The sequence below is a fragment of the Lissotriton vulgaris genome, chromosome 9 (genome assembly GCF_964263255.1).
Source record: "Lissotriton vulgaris chromosome 9, aLisVul1.2, whole genome shotgun sequence".
Classification (NCBI taxonomy): Eukaryota; Metazoa; Chordata; class Amphibia; order Caudata; family Salamandridae; genus Lissotriton; species Lissotriton vulgaris.
In genome coordinates this window covers 457866948-457887558 of record NC_141697.1, presented here as the reverse complement: position 1 = coordinate 457887558, position 20611 = coordinate 457866948, and the positions used below count along the sequence as shown (strand labels likewise).

The 20611-nt window shown below is 43.8% G+C and overlaps 1 protein-coding gene across 1 annotated transcript in view; it reads right to left on the bottom strand.

The window, feature by feature from the left end:
* AKT1 (AKT serine/threonine kinase 1) overlaps positions 1-20611 on the bottom strand; it is a 441526-nt gene that overhangs the window by 49664 nt on the left and 371251 nt on the right. Inside the window, exon 10 of the mRNA XM_086937905.1 lies at positions 14762-14890. Within this exon, the coding sequence (XP_086794031.1) occupies positions 14762-14890 (129 nt within the window). The remainder of the gene's footprint in view (positions 1-14761; positions 14891-20611) is intronic.

Below are 20611 nucleotides of genomic sequence, written 5' to 3'. Positions count from 1 at the left end.
AAGTCGTGCGTTGTATAATCCGCGTTGTAAGATACCGCGATCAACATGATCGCGTAGCATCATCATACATTCGTGTGGGAATGCAGTGTTGTGTGTGTTGGAAGTGTTTTACGGTGTGTGTGGGAAGTGCTTTGGTATGGTGTAGGAGCAGCAGAGGGTGCGCACATTGTGTCACTGTCGGAATGCAGCGTGTTGTGACACGAGTGAGACGCAGCTGCACGTTTGCTAGGTCTTACATCCTTGTGATTATGAGTTTGACTTTTGGGACATCCAAGCTCTCCTTTGAACATGGTTCCCTATGCTGGTTTTGAGACCCTTCATTATCAGTTTTAGGAATATCCAATCTCTGCTCCCTTCCTGAATTCCAGGTGATCTTAGATGTTTCTTGTCCTTCTCGGGATAGAATTTCAAAGTTTATCTGCCTGTACAAAGTATTTATTATTTATTTATTTGAAAAAGCTTCATAAAGTGCAAACAAGACCCAATAGGGTATCAGAGCGCTGTACATATAGGCAAAACCATAAAGAAAGTAAAACAAACATAGGGTGATCATATTGGATATAAAGAAACAAAGCATTGCATAGTTGTAGGTAGAGGTTTTGTTTCTTCTGTAGGGAGGAATAGTTAAGGGGGGGGGGGGGGGCAGACAACAGCCGGGGTCTCCCTTCTGCCACATCCATATGAAATAAGAGACGTTGTGGGCCTTTCCCCCAAAATAATCGACATAATCATAGATGTGCTCATTCAAACCATAAAAAACAAATTAAACTACCAGTCACAGCATTATGCAGAATGTTCACAACAGAACATTTAAAAGAAAATATGAGGCACAGGGCACACATGGGTCATATAAAGCTAGGGATTGCAATGGAAACACACAGAAAAAAGACCACTTAAAAATATACTTTGGAAGTACTTGTATGTCTTTGTGTACTTAACATTCCATGCATAAAATACAAACATAATATCTAATCATTCTCTTACTCTAATACTGAGACAAAACATAGCAAGTTTCTACTTGTGAACATTCAAAATATGATACAATTAAATGTATTTAAAAACAAACAATCAGGTGGAGGTGTATCTGAATCTCAGAGGATCCTCCTTTAAATTAGGCCAGGGTGAAATGTTATGCCACTGTGATCTTGCCCAATTTTGCATTACACTTGTTATACAAAATTCCCCAAATTATGCTATTAAGCCATTTGATGTAACTATTCACTGTTCGCAGCAAACATTTGCACAAGCACCCAGGAGTAAGATGAATGACCAGAACACGAGCAGCTGCCATTGGTGCCTCTTGTGTTTTTAGGCAATTTCTTTGCACAGAATATGCGCTGCATTCAAAACTAACGCGAGGATGCATTTCAAACTAAAAAACAAGGTGGTTACCTTTGGTAATGCCCTTTTTAGGTCTCGCCTGTCGATGCGCATGCGCATCGAGCAAGGCGAGAGTATTGCGAGTTATCCACGCTTTATCTACACTGCAAGGAATCGTGGCGATTCCTTGCAGTGCCCGTGACTTTTAAGGTCAATGCGCATGCGCATTAAGCTTATGCGCATGCGCATTGACCTTAAAAGTCACGGGCGCGTGCACGTCCGTCGTGTTTTACCCGCTCCGCCCCCTCCCGCCGTGTCGCATTTCTCCTCCCCCCTCCCCTCGCGCCGTGTCGCATTTCTCCTCCCCCCTCCCCTCTCTTCCCTCCGTCTTGCTTGTTATACACGCCAGTGCTGCAGTGCAATGTTATTGGAAGCCCCTTAGGTGACACGGGGATTAAGCAACATGGTGGGTGAGGCTGTTTATCTTTAGTTTTTCCAGTGCCTAAAGCACTATTTCATTCAAATTGAACAACCAGGTTATTATTATTGACTTTTACGTTCATTTTGTCAACTTTTTTTAATTGTTTATAGCCAAGGATAAAGGTGCTAAGAAACTATCTTTCTGTTTTCTTTTTTAAATTGTGCTTTGTCCAGAAAGATTCAATGCATGATTCGTCAAGCACAGGGTTTTATGTCACACGTGTTAGGTTCTGCCCTTGGTTAGAAAGTCTGTGCCGCTCGTAAAAGTTTCTTAGAGGCATGTCTCTCACCTCATCCGTTGTAGAACCCCACCACCTATTTCATCCCACTTAAAGCACCGTGCACACATTTCTTTGGCCCTCGCAGACAAACTGCAGACTTCATTTCCTGAGCAGCAACTCGTGTACCCGTGTACCGCGTGAGTCCCTTTTCCGAGGCATAGCTTCGTAGGTAGATGCCTTGAGCTCTCTGGTGGCCAGCCCTGGTTAGTTTCCCTGGTAGTGCGATCTGCGTTGTTGTGTTTCACCCTGGGAGTTGCTGTGGGCGAGGTGGCCAATGCAGGCTTGCAATCTGTGGGAACTCTCTAACCTTTCACATCACTTGCCTAACTCTCAGGAAGCTGTGAATATGAGTCCCTGAATTTTGTGTTTGTCTGTTGTGCAAGGTGACAGGGAGGCGAAGGTATCCGGCCGCCTCGCACATACCTTTCCAAACATGCCGGGGCCCAGTACGTGTGCACATTCAACCTCTCGTGGTAGAAACCACGACTGAATGCAGAGTTTATCTTGGCTTGGATAGCCCATTCCTGAAGCCGGACTGAACGTCCCTGCTCTTTCTGATTGTTTTGAAATCCAACTGGATAGGAGCTGAGTGATTGCACAAGCCAGTCAATTATCTCTACCAGTTTCCAAGAAACCGCAGAATTTTATCTCAGTGTGCACCTTATCTGAGCATTGAATGCAATTTTTCATTCCATTTTTTCCGTTTAAATAATTCCCGTTGCATTTGCTTGGGAACAAGGCTGTTAAAAGCTGTTTGATGTTTTATTAATCAAGTGGGTCCCACAGTGTGTGGATGTGTGCGTCACATTCGGTAGCATGTGTGACCTTGAGTCACAGCTCAACCCAGCCTGTATTTCGCTGTACCGAGTGTTCAAATATGTAATATCAAATAAACAATATGAAAGCAATTCACTTTTGATTTTATTTGTTGTATCCTCATTGAAGCAGTCAATCACATGCACACATTGACATAGGTAGTACATACATGAACAAATGCAGGCAGAGCATCGAACTGATTAGTCGCCGGTATGCATGCGCCACCAACCCTACATGCTTCCCTGCACACGTACTAACAAACATACAGCCACCAAAGCAGACAACCAACAGATATACAGCTCTCACGGTCACAGACCATCAGGCGTTACCAGCCTCACCAGAATTATAAGTTATGCGGAGCATCATGTCGGGGCTATTTCACCAGCTGACTAGAGCTGCCGGAAGCAGGGGATGCCCTCGAATGAAATACGGGAGAAAACATGTAGGACTCCACATGGGTAGTCTGATTCCCAAAAGTTACTCCCCAAAATCCTATTATACACATTAATCTCCTTCTTCACAATCCCTGTCCACCTCTGCCCCGCATTTACAGAGAACCACTGCAGCAGAGGGTAAGTCCATAAGTGCAGGAAATAATTGTATCAGGCAGTTGGCAATGAGGGCTTTAGTCTATCCTTGGAAAAAAATAACCTCCACAGAGTGGTAAATGTCTTCAGTTTCCATGCCCAATGAGTGCTTGCCTTCTTTGCGATGAACACCTGTGTGTAATAAGAGAGCACACTCTTATACCGTCCTTGACCTCTTTGGTATAATCTTACATAAGCAGCACGGCACTCCTGCTCTCCAGGAGTGGTTTAAATGTGCAATAACACTTGATGTTCACTGCACAACATGCTTCCAGTTCTGGGCTTTCGATATGTAGACCCTTGCCTTCAAGTGTGTTTGTCCAATTGGATCAAATGAAGCAGAAGTGACTACAATTAAACATGGTGTTCCGTATATACAAAGATATCTGAGCACCCCATTTTCAAGCTACACAAACCATGCATTAACTGTACTAAATGAAATTAATACTATAGGCAAATGCGTGGTGTTTACAATTCGTTTTCATGCTTTAAACACCATTTCCTTTCGGCTTGGTATTTTATAGCTTAGAGTATACTCATTTACATTTTTTTCAGTCTTCTTGCTTTTGAAATGTTTGTATTTCTTAAAAACTTAAAGGGTCATTTGAAATACAAATGACAAGTGTGCAAGAAAGAGCTTCAAAAAGTCTTAAGCTCTCAGTGTCCTCTTAATTCTGATGGGTTGCTAACTGGAGTTACCAGCCCTATCGGAATTAAGTGAGCTGTAGAGTGCGCTTACAACTTGTTGCAAGTCGCTGCTCCCCACTGAGAAGACTCACAAGAAGAGAGGCAACTTCAATTATGGTTTAGCCAAGGTGTAGCCCTTTATCTTCATTCACACATAATCGGTTCTGTGAGAAATGAGAACCACAGTCAAGCAGACATAATAGTTACGAGAATACAGGTCATAAGATCAGCAAAACAGTCAAAGATTGTACAAGCAATACAATTGTCTCCACTGTCCACCACAGCGCAACACTCCAGAATGCATAGTGCCAGAAGGCCTCTATTCCGCATCCATCTCCCATGCCCTCACCCTCACTCACCCTCACTCACCCTCAACCTCATGCTAAAGATTTACAAAAAAACCCATAAACAATTCTAAAAGCACTAACTCTAATGCTGCGAGACCTATTGCATTTCTAATGCTTGTTCTTGAAGATACTATATCTGACCGCAGATGTCTTACCTTCTAATACTCTCCAGGTGGCAGACTGGATTTGAACTTTGTGTTTTTTCTTTTTTCTTAGTAGTCCTCCTGCACGCTGCCAGGCAGCGCTGTGCAACCTCTGTGCTGGCACCATACCACCCAAAAGGTGATGGAGCAGATCCACATTAGCACCACCTCTGCACACTGAAGTGCATTTCTTCCCTTTCTAGGCCCTCAGACATGGAGCATGAACAATTATTGGCAACAGTGAACTGAAAATTAACTGAGGACCTATTTAGACATCAAAAAGAGGCCACTCCATAGAACAGGGAGCACATCCACCAGAAAGAGCGTTACCAAAGGCAAGCAGCTGGTTATTCTGATGCATACATCTAACAGCAGATTCATCATCTTTAGAATGGATAACAAAGCAGTATTCCTTCAGGGTGGAGGGTCTGTGTTGTGGGCTCAGCCCAAAAAGCCTTCCAAAACCAAGTGGGCAAAGAGTCCTTCCCACACGACCAGTCTGTCAAGGAAGTAGTGCCTTGTGAACATATGCAAGGATGCCTATGTTGTGGCCTGACAGATGTCAAAGACAGGCACTCTGCATGCCAATACAGTAGTCACAGCCTTAGTCCTGGTGGAACGAGCTCTAAGACCTTCTTGAGACTGCTTTTTGATCAATAACTAGCTGATCTTAATCCACAGGCCTATCTTCCGCACAGCCTTTCCTTTCATTGCCCAAGAGAACCCCACAAAAATCTGATTGTCCATCTGATTAATCTGGGTATGATAGAATTAAAAGCTTAAAGCTGTTTTAAGGTCCAAATGATGGAGCCTATCCTCCTCTTTCAAAGGATGAGACTAGGAGAATGATGGATTGCCACACATGGAAAGGGGCCACAACTTTTGTCAAGCAGGCTGCTGAAGTCCTCCAGTTTGTCAGGAAAAAAGGTGCTGTAGACCTCTTCCCCACTGAAAGGCCTTGCTAGGCCAAAGACAAAGCAAATAAAACATGCAACAGTTTGGCGTGTTAAGGGTCTATCTTGCAGGCTCGACACCAGGCCACCAATCTGTCTCAGTGCTCTGCCAAATTTGATTTTGTAGATAGCTGCCTGCCAGCAAAGATGACATCTACCACTTAGGAAGTAGATCGAACACAGGAGCCTTTGAAAAGCATATCCATAAGGGAGGCCTGCACATCTCAAGAGAAACTTGTGGACCATATCCACGCATGGCAATGGAGCATGATTCTGCTGCCAACCGCTCGCACATGGCAATCAGTATTACCCAATCACACAAATCATGTATTTGGCTGTATCTTGGCTGTCTTCAAGGGCCTGAGCCAAGGAGGACCTAAGTTCCTCTAGGACCGCTGGCAAAAACTCACTGGCTTTGTCCCAGAGAGCATGCATACGTCAGCTCAATAGGCAAACATGCTCGGTTAGACTTGTGGGCTGCAGGAAGTAAACTGGGTGTCACCTAGTAGGTGGAAGCATGGACCACCAAACTCTCTGGAGTAGGATGATGTGTAAGGAACTGGTCTATGGTGTCTGGCCTCATGCCTATTCATTGGTGGCAAAGAACAAGGGTTAGACCAAGTGCCCGTTAAGGTGTCAGGGCTTCTATGAAAGAAAGCAAGAGCTCTGAAGACACGGATTCAGGTTGCTTAACCTCTGTAAAGACATTTGTCTTGGCTTCCACAGAAGGCAGTTGTACATCCAGAACCCCAGCTGAGTGTCGAAAAATCATTGCACAGGAGGCACTGTCCTCGATTGGAGGCACAATAAAGCAAATTCAACCCTGGATCAGGGGGAAATATTAACCCAACTGGCCTCCTGAAATTCCATGGAAAGACTGTCATCATCATAATGAGGGGTAAATCAGGCCCATTCCCACCATCATATTCTTCAAGTGATGGCAATCAAAAAGAATGGATCCTCCGAGGGTGCTGCTGCAGCAGTAATGAAGGACCATGGGGCACACACATTGCACACGTGGAGTCGTGTTAAAAGCCCAAATACCAAAGACATCTTGTACTTGTGCGGGTCGAGGACTGACATCTGTTTTTCTGGCATCATAACATCGTTTTAAGGCCGTAGTTCTAGACTGGGACATTGACCCCTTGCACACTGGATTTTGTTCTGGGAGTCGTTGAAAAACGGATGAGAGGTAGCGGAGCTCTGGATCCGCATTTGAAGACGAGGAAAGAAAGAAATTGATGTCACATGCAGGGGTAGTGCTGATCTTTAGCTCCACTCAGTCACCTCCAGGGCAGAACAAAGACTATGGAGAATAGCATGGCACCAGCTAGCTACACATGGGAGCACTGCTTTGAAAAGGTTTTGGATCAAGTCTTGCTCTTGGGGAATATTTTAAAGGTGAGGAATCTGCTGTTAGAAGTATCCATCAGAAATTCTTCATTAAAGGCTACTAGTGGTGTAACTTTTTTTCCACAGATCTAACTATATCACAATACACCTTTAGTAGAAGAATAATTTAGGACTGTATATACATATAGTACAGTCTTTTCATTATATAACACCAAATTGTAGAGCTTGGTTCGTGATCACCGTAAATAAAACACAATCATAATGCGCTTCTACAAGACCCAGTTGTTAAGGAACAACATTTGGATCCAACAGTACAAGCCATCCACCCTCCGTTCAGCAGGTGGTTCCAGGATCAAATTCAACCTGTGTTTCAAGTCCAGCCACCCACAGCCCTACTGCCGCTCCGTTGAAATACTACAATACGAATGTACCAAACCGTGTTCAGTAATGACTAGGACATGCCATTCCTTGGAAATGTGCCCTTGATTGTATATATGATCTTTGTTACCTTGACTGCTTACGTCTCGCACCTCCCTGTCCTTTATGCGTTCCATATGCAAGGAAAGCTCAATGTTATGGCTACAACCTCTGTGTACAAATATGATCTTGACGTTTTGCTCAAATGACTTAACATAATAATAATGCATAACTTAAGATTGTAGTGCATAACACAATTAACAAACGTAAAATTAACAAGTTGCAGGCACCATAAGTCTAATTGATTATTTTTTCCTCTTGTTCAGTAAACGAGAAAACGATGCAGCCAACAATTGTTGCAGGGCCAATGTTGCTTCTTCAGAGCCAAAGTAGCAATATTTAACAATCCATTCGAGGACAAGGGCACGCACTGCAGCAAGAAACTCTAGCACTACATTATGCAACTGATTTACAGAGGAAAAATTGTTTATTAAAATATTAAGTTCTGTGTGAAATTGGAAACAACCAGGATTGAGCAACAAGGTGGATGGATACTCTATCCTGGAGAAGCAACTTTCACTGTGAAACCAGGTTTAATTTTTCCGAAGAATTTTACACTTTTTTTGTGTCTAAAAAGTGCACCTGTGTACTGGGCAATAAGGGGGTCCATTTTTAAATTAGCAAAAAGCAGGCACAAGTTCCATTCGGGACTTGCTTTATTCGCAGCAGGTTTGTTTTTCCTCATTTAGCCTTCTAGTGATCTCAAACGTTTCCCGTACCTATAGGGTGACAGGTTGTCTCCTTTATTTATAAAACATAAAAGTTAAAGGTTCTAATGCAGCTCAAGGCCCAATAGATTTTACTCAGCCAATATACCCACTCGCCAAGACTGAAGGCTCAGCCTCTTGCTTTGCACCGTAGAAAGCTGGTTCTACATGTGACATGATCTACAGTTTAATCCCTTTTTGGGAATTATTATTATATGAGTTTATAGAGGAATGGAGCATCTTTACTGGTTTGTTCGTTTTTTGGGTTATTGACTTTTAAGTAGGTTAGATGTCTAGTTGTTTCAAAATTTGCTGTGCATTTCTTCTTTTTTTGGTTTTGGGTCAATTTCCTGTTATTTTCCTCTCACCTTTACTACTCACTTATGTTCAGGCTTCTCTAGCCTGTGCACCACCTTCCTTTCCAGCCCCATCGCATTCAAAGGTCCTGTTGCTCACCTACTCACACTGGCTGCAGGCTGACATTTTTTGTTATGTGGGCTTCCAGTGTCATAGTCTGAAATGTGTGTTTCCATTGACAGCGGAACCTGGTCTGATTGCTCAGATACTTAGGTACATCAAACATTTCACCTGGAAACTTCAATCCAGAATGCAGCCTGCCACATATCTTACATTTGAAACAGTGTTGAACAGACTTGCTCAAAGTTAGACGGGTCAGGTTTAGGGTGGTCTTCCCTTAAAACCTTTGTCTGTGTTACCTCACTTTTTGCTGATGCGTTTTTTGTTGAGGTTAGGACTCTGTGCATTTTACCACTGATAACCAGTGCTGAAATGCATGTACCCACTTCCCTAAACATGGTAACATTGGTCTAGTGACAACTGGCAAATTTATTTTACTTATAAGTCTGTAGTAAAGTGCCCTATATGTGCTGAGGGCCTGAAAATTAAATGCTACTAGTGGGCCTGCACCACTGACTGTGCCACCAACTTAAGTAGCCCTTTAAACAGGTCATAGGCCTGCCACTGCAGTGTTTGTATGTGTAGTTTTAATTCCATGTGACCTGCCATTTAAAACCCCTTGCCATGTTTGTCTTACATACAATTCACCCCTAAGGTAGGCCCTAGGTAGTCCATAGGGCAGGGTGCCAAATAAGTAATAGGTAGAACATATACTTTTTAGTTTTACATTTTTTGGGAGTGAAAATTTCCCAAATTCGTTTTTCACCACTGTGAGGTGTACCCCTGTCATAGGTTAACATTAGGAATACCTTAATACATTTAATAAGTGTAATTTCTGATTGGGAAGGAGTGGAACTATCATGTTTGGTACCTATGGACCTATAATAATAAATCCTCTTCAATGCTAAAGTTGCATTTATTATTATAACTTTAAAAATGACACTTTTAGAAAGTTGGCAGTGTACTTCTCTTACGCTCCTGCTGCCTGTCTCCAATACACGTTTGGTGTGGAGGCCAGCGCATTCCCTCTAGGCAGCCACACACAACCAAAGCTTAGGTGGGTCTGATGGGCCAGTCACAGCCTGATGGGTCATTCTGGCAGGATAGGAGGGAGGAACTGGCACTTACACCTGAATGGGCTGTGTCCTGCTCCCATATAAAGTACTGCTTAACTCCCTGTAAAGAGTCTGGAGTCAGGGCAGGAAGAGAGGATCTCTGTGCACTTCAAAAGCCCTCTTTGAAGTCTCCCCCACTACAAAGGCACCGCTGGCTATAAGAACTGAACCTCTGACCCTACCAACTAGGTACACTTCTGGACCTGTGCATACTCTGCCAGGAAGAAGGGATGCTGTGCTGCTGAAGTACTGCCACTCTGATGGAATGCTGCTCTGGAAGAACTGCTTTTCCACTGTACTGACATGCCTGTTGCCCTCTCTGCCTGGGTGAGAAGGAATGGACCTACACCACTTGAACCCAGAGTGACTCCAAGTGCTTGTCTGCTTGCCTACTGTCTGACGTCCCAGGGACAAAGATGTCCGGTAGCAGCAACTGAACTCCACCATCAGAAAATGTTACCCTGCCAAGTGGTGCCAATCCAGTCCTGGGCCCTTGCAACTGCATCTTCAAAAATCCAGACATCTCCTTCAGTGCCGACGCATTGCCTGCTCCGAGGAAATCGCATCGCCGGCTGCACGGCACAATGACATCTACATCCAGTGCTGCTTAACAACAACTCCTCTCCAAGTGCGTGGCTTGACAACGACGCATCACCTAGGTATACACCTGTTACAACGCAACTTTTACAACTACCTACCATTACAACGCAACTTTTACAACGCATACCATTACAACGCATTGCGCTTTGGGGCGCTCTAGGATAGGGAAGAAGTTTAATTTACTATCCAACACCTTCCCTAGTGTCCACGGGGACTGGAGTTGGAATAGTAAATTATACTTACCACTATCCAGCACCTCTAAGCGCTATGCGTTGTAATGGTATGCGTTGTAATGGTAGGTAGTTGTAATGGTATGCGTTATAACGTCATACATCCATCACCTATGAAGCCTAAGATTTGGAACCAAGGCATTACACCCCTGCTCGTCGCATCTCCCCTCGACGTTGACGCATCCTCCAAGCTACTTTTTCAGTAGGACAAGGTTGGTCCCTGAATCCAACCCGCGCTCCATCGCAGTTGGCCTCAACCTTTTGATTCACCCCAGTCAGGCACGACCAGATAGACCCGGTTGGTGCTTTTAAGCACCATATTTGCAGATATTCTTTAAACATGTATAACTCTGGTTCTATTTATTGGATTTCTTTCGTAATAAATCAGGCTCTGTTTTTCTATCCAGGTGTGGTACATTTTTGTGCGGTGTTTTCACAGTTTTAAGTGTTGCATAAAAGCTTTACACCTTGCCTCTTAAGTTAAGCCTGCCTGCTCTGTGCCAAGCTACCAGAGGGTGGGCATAGGTTAATTTAGGGTGTGTATCTGACTTACCCTGACTAGGACTGTGGTCTCTACTTGATCAGGGTGCTTACCTCTGCCAACTAGAGACCCAATTTCTAATTCTCATCAACTGAATGAGATGCAAATGTGTGCAGGAATATAGCAGGCAAGACCAGAGATGGAAGGCCTAGTAAAAAGCACCCAATCCCTGGTCTGGACCAGGCACTCTTGATGCTGACCGGCACATCACAAGCTATGAGGCAGCAATAGGCACATCAAGATACAAATGCATACATAAATAATTAGCAGCTGATTAGCAACTACTGTACTTTAGTCAGCCAGCCAGTAACATTATTATAAATGGTTCCTCAAAAGAACAGTTTCAGAGCACCCATGTATGAAACAGGATGCCAACAAAGGCTTTATCCTCGTCGGTTTACATGCCAACATGTCCATTTAGGTGTTGTAGTCGGAGTAGCACATGGGCTGATTAAATTCTGACAATCCCTTCTGATACTTCTCAAGTTTATACAAAGTCAAGCACAGGATTATCTTGCCCTGCAATAAGAGGCGGAACTTCATTTTTGTCCCCTTTCTCTGTACATAGGCTGTGATCTGTTGACACAAACACAGTAAAGTGCAGGCGAAGCAATACATTTGGTTCTGTGCATCAATCTGTCTTCTTTGAGCACCAGAGAGTGCCAGACTCATGTTCTGGATCGACACAACTTGGAAATCAGGATCCCTCTCAAACACCACAGGTACATTTCCCACATTAATAGGACATATTAACTAATGGGCATGTCAAAGTACTGAGATAGTGGAAAACCTGAGGCCGAATACCTTATGTAACTATGAAGGTGTTCCCATTGTCCCCCCCAGGGAATGTCCAATTACAATCCCAAAACCTGGTCGGTAAGTTAAAGGAAGGAATGATGGCCTTAGCACATCTCAAGAGTTAACTGTACGTAAGGGAGGAATCCACGGCATACCTGTTATATACCTTCAAATTTATAATCACGAACAAGATCAACCCTGGGGCCACAATGATGACAAATGTACTGGTATGGCACAGAACATTTATACTGCTAATCAAGGGCTGCATGTCTGGCTTTCCCCTGAAATGTGTGGATTGGTATATCTAGAGATGAAGACCTATGACACAGCCTCACAGTGAATCTGGTACACAGTAACCCAGAGAATGGAGAAAGCTTGACATTCTCTTCTTCTTAAAGAGCTATTATTTTGTATCAGAAGTTATTAGTTTCTGGAAAGAGACATTTTCTCAGGCACTTATCAAATATTCTTCAAATAAAAGCGGCTCATTTGCCCGTTTCACTCTGGTAGGAACCAAGGGAAAGAAAGAACCTCCCTATTAATTATTGGATGTAAATTTCTTGGCTTTCCCCCAGTCTGCCTGAAACAATGATAGGTGCCTCACCCCTCATTAGTGTAAAGTGGTATTGTTCAACCAAAATGGCATCGGGCCATGGATTTGCTGAGAACTCTACTATGAAAGCAAATGTATTATTTGTTTTTTTTTCTATCAAATAAGTGTGCATTTTCTTTTGTTACTTGTCAAACACTGAAAATAAGGAAATTGAAAACTGGAATATTTGGTGTACATCATCTAATGGACGACAGGCCTCAATCTGCGAAGAATCAATTTACGAAGCCAACTTTCAATTTGGTTGGAAGTGAAATGTCTATATATTCAAATGACAATCCTTTTTAATTTTAAATGATACATAAGTCTCAAGTCAGCCCCTTTTCTGAGTGAGTTCCCAGCAGATAAGGCAATGACTAGGATCTGTTCTTCATCCGAGAAGACCTAAAGGCTAATTTTATCCCCCATGAGGCCTTGTATTTGGATGCATCACACCTCTATCACCTTCTCATGCTTGGTCCAGAATAAATGCTATTTTTAACAATATGAAATCATTACGGCAGGTCCACTATTACCTGCCTTCAATCCTCTTGCCTGTCGTATCTAAGGCTTTCTACTGTTAGCAGAAAACAACATTTAAAGGCAGCTGACTTTCCACTGTTGCACGCTGGAAGCAACTGGAGAATAAGAAGTGGATGAAAAAATAAAGCAAAAGAATGCTCCTGGGTGGCTTTGTACTTCCAGGCTAAGTCCCTACAGTGTGAACAAAAACACACGCTGTTAGACTGACAAGCCTGGATTAAAGATGTCTTCATGAATGATCAGCAAAAACGTCAGGTTCTAGAGTCCTGGTCAGAAAGATGGAGAGTCAAGTACCATCCCTACATAGCACCTTAGTGCCATGTGAAGTGCTGAAGTACACAACCGATCAACTTCTTCCAGAGACCTCCTCATGAAGATATCAACAAAACACTAAAGAAAGCAGATTTAGTTAAGTTCTTTCGCACGCACTTTCAACTGACTTCTAGTGACATGTTGTACAATTAAAGAAAACACTCTTGTGGGATTTTAGGATATCCGGTATGAGAATGGTTCATCATATGTGCTGTGTGAATACTTAAAAATTAAACTTGGTTTATTTGGTGTAACTGTTGGGGTTTTGATGGTACATAGCAGACTCTCAGCTTAACCCCCTTCTGTGCTCATGACGTTTTGGGCCCTTGCCGGTCATGGGTACTTGACAGACTCACACAAGTGAAGTACCATTTTTATCATCCTATATATCCTCACAACCAGAAGGGTCCAGAGGATGTAACGGTATATAGCTTTAAAAAATCTGTCATACTTAGAAGTTACAGGTATAAACGTTTCCACAAATGGCAGTTTGCTTTATTTATTTAAATTTTTTCTTATTTTCAACTATTAGCTTCTATAAAACAAACCTTGAAGGATCCACAAGAATGAATGACCCCTTGCTGAATTCAGAATGTTGTCTACTTTTCTGAAATGTATACCTTTCCAGGATCCAGGATTGCTTTCATGCCCTTGTCTACCACTTACTGGAAGGAGGTTGAAAGCATAAAAAATAGCAAAAATAGGCTATGTCCCAGTAAAATGCCAAAACTGTGTAAAAAAGTTTGGTTTTCTGACAAAGGTCTGTCAGTCCCTGAAAGCTGGGAAGATGGTGATTTCAGCACCACAAACCCCTTGTTGATACCATTTGCAGGGAAAAAACAGACTTTCTTCTGCAGCACTTTTTCTTATTCCCCCCCCCCCCCCAAAAAACCCCCAAAAAATTTGTTGTATTTTGGCTAATTTCCGGTTTCTCTCCAGGGGAATCAACAAACCATGGGTACCTTTATAATCCCCATAATGTTGGAAGAAAAGGACGCAAATTTGGCGTAGATACCTTATGTGGTCAAAAAGTTACAGGGACCTGAGCGCAAACTACCCCAAAAAAAGGCTTAACACAGGGGGCAGGAAAGGCCTAGCAGCAAAAGGGTTAATTTTGTCGTTTAGGTTTTAATTTGAAAAAAAATGAGAAAATAAATTGAGCACTAATGATAATAAATACAGGTGCAATGGCAAGTGAGCAGAGACAACCATCATATTTCACATAAGCACCAAAGGGGTCTCTGAATGGAAATAGTTGAATCGGTTGGCCTATGTAATTTAAGTGCAGGCGTTTCTGCTACCAAATTTAGGGATCTTGTTAGGCTTAAATGTTTGGATGTAGTTTTCATATCTCAGTCTTGTATGACAGCATAAATATACATAGATTAGCATTTTGTGTAACAGTAGGAAGAAGCAGAAAAGCAAGCATGAATATTTAAAGATTTTGCACAAATTTTCTTTTTACCTCAGGAGCAAGGTATTCCGGAGTTCCGCAAAATGTTTTCATTGTTGCTCCATCTTTAATACCTTCCTTACAAAGGCCAAAGTCTGTTATCTTTATGTGCCCGTCTTTATCCAGCATTAGATTTTCCAGCTACAAGAAAAAAATCAAGAGAAACATCAATATCAACAACAAATGTGAATAGGCATTGGCAAAGTCACAAATGTTTAGCATGTAACATTCCATCCACTAATAATTTCTTACTTGTGAATTAACTTTTTTATACTTTTGTTTTGTCTTTACCACGGAACAACCTAGCCCCAAGATGGCTCTCCAGAGTCCTGGTAGATCACCAATTTTGTTGTTTATCTCACAAGGTTTTCGGGAGGTCATACTGGGGTTAGCTTTTGATGGGTCTAAAAGAGAAAATCCACTGCCCAATGATGTCAACTGTGATGTCCACGTTGGCAGTTTTTCCCTGTACCTTATGCTTATAACCTGCTCCTCTACCTGGACTTGCGTACCTGAGAGAGCAGTGTTAAAGCTCTAAGTTGTTCTTGACAGCTGATCAAGAGTGATAATAATGGATAATGTTTTTTTATCTTAGAATTTAGACCAGCTAAATTCGATAAGTAGACAAGCTTTATCTATCCCTTAATAGTTTAAACCAACCAAACAGCATATAAATAGTATAGCATCAGAAAGTGAATACCAGCGGTGTTACATTTAGGATGTTATATGTATTAATTGGGAATTGGTTGATAACCAATACAACATTTATTCTTGGTTCTATGCCTCTGCTCTAATATGGCACAATGCAGATATCATTACTGGCATTTATTTGTCCGACTGTGTTTCCAAGGGGATTCCACACAAGCAACATTATTCAACCAGGCTTGTTCAAGCACTTTTACTCCCTGTAAATTTGGTCTACCTCATACCCACAAGGTGTAATATCAACAACTGTTGCAAGGTTTACGTAGTAGTTTGGGGCCAGTCCTAGTTATCCTCCAGTACTCTTCGATGGTTCAGTAACTAATAGCACGGGGACAGTTCAAAGGGATAATGTCATGACTTTGGAGTAATCACGGCTCAGCTTTTTTCTAAGCCAGAGGCAGCCTCTTCTAAGAAATTCTGGCAAACTACCCTACAACATGTCTACATGGGTAAGGAGTGGAAATCCTTATTATTGACACGATAAACTCCTCAGAGAATAGTGACTGAAGTGCTTTGATTTAAAGATTTTTCACAACAGGCACAGTTTCCCAGTTCCACTATATAAACCTAATGATTCTGCCGCTCGAATTGCGGAGCCAGGATGAGATCCATTCCCTCTTTGGTGGCACTGTTCCCTCATAGAATCATACCGACTGATATAGGCACCCTAAAGTCTCCAGACAGTCTACTCGCGATTAGCTTTATTACAAGACATGACAGACGTAGGTGCACCTGATAGTAAGAACAGTTGGACAGCAACCACCTAGCAGTACCCAAACCCTAGCAGTATCCAAAATGCATCATACAACACTAGAGGGAAAATAAGGTATATTTTGAGGGAAAATAATGTCTGACCAAGTGAGAACAGCTTTAGCGGACATACAATTTACAAGGTCAATTATGAACTGGGGATGTTGAAACAAATATGGAATTCCTTCTTTGGAGATGTTCAGGAGCCTGCGGAACCAAAACAGCAGGCAGAGTAACTAATGGGAAGCATCACTATTCAGTATTGACGCATTCCTGCTATGCATCTTCGGGCAGACACTGAACCTAATTTAACCCTAGAGATGACGGATAGCCTCCTCAGGTGATATTTTCCTCCTAGAGACTACAGGAAACAATATGCCTTGTGTGTATATGTGAAATATTTATCGTTATGATTGTCACAGTTCATTATCATTTAAATAAGATGTACGTGGGAAATACAATCTAAGGAAAATGCGACTTTCTCTGTAAGCATGTGTTCATAGTACTGTAGATTCACATTCTCAGATACTCCTACAATCCAGAATTTGACCTAGCCATTTGCAACTTGTTTTTATTTCCAGAAGTTAGAATCACAAGACCTATGAATTATGTCACAATATTGTTCATGTGTACTTCTTTTAACCCCTTGCCTGCTTACGATGGAACCACACAGTCATGAGCCACGGGCGGCGTGTGCTCATGACGGCGTGGTTACGTCATGCTGCGGCCTCTCTGTCCACGCTGCATTAATTCCTCGCCTGTGCAGGTGAATTAATGAGCGGGCAGGACCGTGACGGAACCACGCCGTCATGAGCACACGCCGCCCGTGGCTCATGACAGCGTGATTCCGTCACGAGCATTGCAGCGCTGTGCTCACCACCACCATCCCGCGGCGGAATTCGCGGCGCAGGCAAGGGGTTAACAAAAGGTGCTTAACTGAAACCAGGAAGCAAGGGTTTTAAATTTGTACAGTACGGTAAACTTACACTGAAGAGACTGTGCGATATCTAAAATAGTTGCATTCCTCTTATAAGTAGTTGTTACATAGAAACCTATGAGGTATTGAGAGGTGTTTTCTTCTCATGGCAATTTTGCTGCACTGTGGTAGTAAACTAAATTTGACCTTGGCACTTTACTCATACATTTGTGAATGTGTGTTTATTAGTATAGATGCTCTAAATAATGTGTTACTGGGCCACATTTGTTTTCACTGCCATTCCATAAATATATATACACACACTGAAATATGGCTTTCACGTTCTTCTATAACTTGTTTACGATGAAGTGTTTGTTGCAATGTTTTGCTTCATCAAGTAGATAATCTGGGGAAGAACGTTGTAGAGGCAGTGGTTATTTATCATAATATTCTGCAATTATCTAATTCGTCGTATCATCTGTCTATTGCTGTATACCGCTCTCCTACAATGAACATTATGTTATTTAAACACCCCAGCTTACAGTGCATCCTATTTAGAAGGTATTTGAGGATTAGAAAACGCAGTTATTTCGTATTTGACTAAGATTTTGGGGGATTTTTATAATCTAGTCAGCTCATGCTCTCTCAATATCTACTGTTGCATACTCATACTAACAGCAATATATTAGATGGAACTAATTAAATGAAAGATCCTATCCTGCCATCACCCTCATTTTTTGGATTGGTTGGACTATTTGATTGTCCCTACTTGTTGTCTGTACATTAATTCAACTGAGGTTTAATACAAAGTTAGGGCATAAAAACTTGGTTTGGATCATCCGCATGATTCTTTCGCTTCCGCCAAGTTGATATCTGTAAAAAGTGTAGCCATTCTGAAGAAACATTTTTTCTAATTAATTCTATTGCTCCGTTACAAATGAAGTTCTGCAGAATGGCAAAAGGTTCACCCTAGGATTTTTTGGCATTGCTACTTGGAATGATTTTGATATATGGGCTAACTTCTACAGAACTTTCACAAATAGCTAATTTTCTTAAACCAATTTTGTAAAAAGCTGATTTAGTACTTGAAAAACTATTCAGAAAATTACCTTCATAAGCCCTGCATTCCATTTGTGTGTTTAGTTCCGGTTTCCCTTTTTTAGGTCTGCCTGGACAGCTCCGCTATCGTCAGACGTTATATGATCATGTGCTTAAAATATACCACTGAAAGTAGAGCATTGGCTCTGCCCACATGTTGATCTTTCTCACTTTTGGATTCAATCGGGACGACTTTGTGTGCTGCCGCATAAAAGGCGTGATTGGGTTGCAGAGATTATGCTCAATACAGAAGGCCTGAGTTTGATTATGGTAACAAGCCAATGATTATGGCTGTATACCCGATTGGCTTACAGTGATTCGCCACCTTCCCGGAGAGCTGGAAACATGCCGAGCTGAGCGCCCTCCTGAAAAAACCCACCGTGGACCCCACGGACTTCAAGAACGTCCGCCCCATCTCACTCCTCCCCTTTCCTGCCAAAGTCATCGAGAAGACCGTCAACAATCAACTCTCCGCCTTCCTCGAGAAAAACGGATCCCTCGACCCCTCGCAGTCCGGTTTCCGAGCAAACCACAGCACCGAGACCGCACTCATCGCAGCTACCGACGACATCAGGTCCCTGCCCGACAACAGGGAAACAGCTGCCCTCATCCTCCTGGACCTCTCAGCAGCCTTCGACACCGTATGCCACCACACCCTGATACAGTGCCTCAGCAACACTGATATCCAAGGATCGGCCTTGGAGTGGATCATCTCGTTCCTCGCCGGAAGAACCCAGAGAGTCCGCTACCCCCCCGTTCCGCTCCATGGCCACCGAAGTCATCTGCGGCGTTCCGCAAGGATCCTCGCTCAGCCCCACCCTCTTCAACGTCTACATGAGCCCCCTCGCAGCCATCGTACGCCGACACAACCTCAACATCATCTCCTACGCTGACGACACCCAGCTGATCCTCTCCCTCACCAACGACCCGCCACCGCCAGAGCCAGCCTCCAGGAAGGAATGAAAGACGTCGCGGAATGGATGAAGCTCAGCCGTCTGAACCTGAACTCAGACAAGACGGAAGACCTCATCCTGGGACCATCCCCCTCCGCCTGGGACGACTCCTGGTGGCCCCCGGCCCTGGGCACCGCCCCCAAGCAAACGGACCACGCACGCAAGCTGGGCTTCATCCTGGACTCCTCCCTCACGATGACCAAGCAAGTCAACGCCGTCTCGTCATCCTGCTTCAACACCCTGCGCATGCTCCGAAAGATCTTCCGGTGGATCCCCACCGAAACCTGGAAGACTGTCACCCAGGCCCTCGTCACTAGCCGTCTGGACTACGGGAACACCCTCTACGCTGGAACCACAGCCAAACTCCAGAAAAGACTCCAGCGCATACAGAACGCCTCGGCAAGACTCATCCTGGACATCCCCCATCAGAGCCACATCTCTGCCCATCTGAAAGACCTGCACTGGCTCCCCGTCAGCGAGAGGATCACGTTCAGACTCCTCACCCACGCACACAAGGCTCTCCACAACAAGGGCCCCAAATAACTCAACAGCCGCCTCACATTCTACACACCCAACCACCAGCTCCGATCCGCCAGCCTCGCCCTCGCCTCCGTCCCACGAATTCGCAAAGCCACCGCCGGAAGATCCTTCTCCTACCTGGCGGCCAAGACATGGAACTCCCTCCCCACGCACCTACGGCAGACCCGGGACCACCTCTTTTTCAGGAAACAACTCAAGACCTGGCTGTTCGAGCAGTAGCGACTCCCGCTTCGTCACGAAGCCTGGAACGACTGCCCCATCCACCTCCGAACCTCCACCTCCCTTGCCAAATTCCGGAGTGGCCTCAACCTGGCTGTTCGAATAGCCCCACCTACGCAGCTCCTGGATACCCCTCGAGGTGATTAGGGTGCTCAACAAATACGGATTGATTGATTGGTTACCAATTGCAGAATCTGAACAGTATCACGCTTGCATTGATGACTGCAGAGCTAGTGGATAACACGTTTTTGCTAATTACCTACTGTGAGGTCCCCCCCCCCCCCCCCCCCCCCCCCCCCCCTCCCCTGATCCCCGATATGTACCTGCCCATTCGGATGAAAGAACTTGATCCGGCGGGTAGCGGGAAGAGAACGAGAGCGTCAGGAGGGGGGAGAGCATGAACACGGGCACTGACTTTTAAATGCTAGTCACCCTCATTACGCACTCTCCCCGAAACCCGGTATATCCCTGTTGTGGTATCTAAAGTATACCAAGAAGGGCCTGAGATACTAAGGGGCTGCCATCAATCGTTCTCACGTGAACAAGGATCCTGCTGACTTAAGAAGCAGGGTCCACGACTACCCTTTCAAACAAACCTGAGAAGACGTATTCCAGGATTTGTCTCTTTTTTTCACTTTTCTTTTCCTTCTGGGGAAACCCCCCCTCACCCCCCGTTTAATT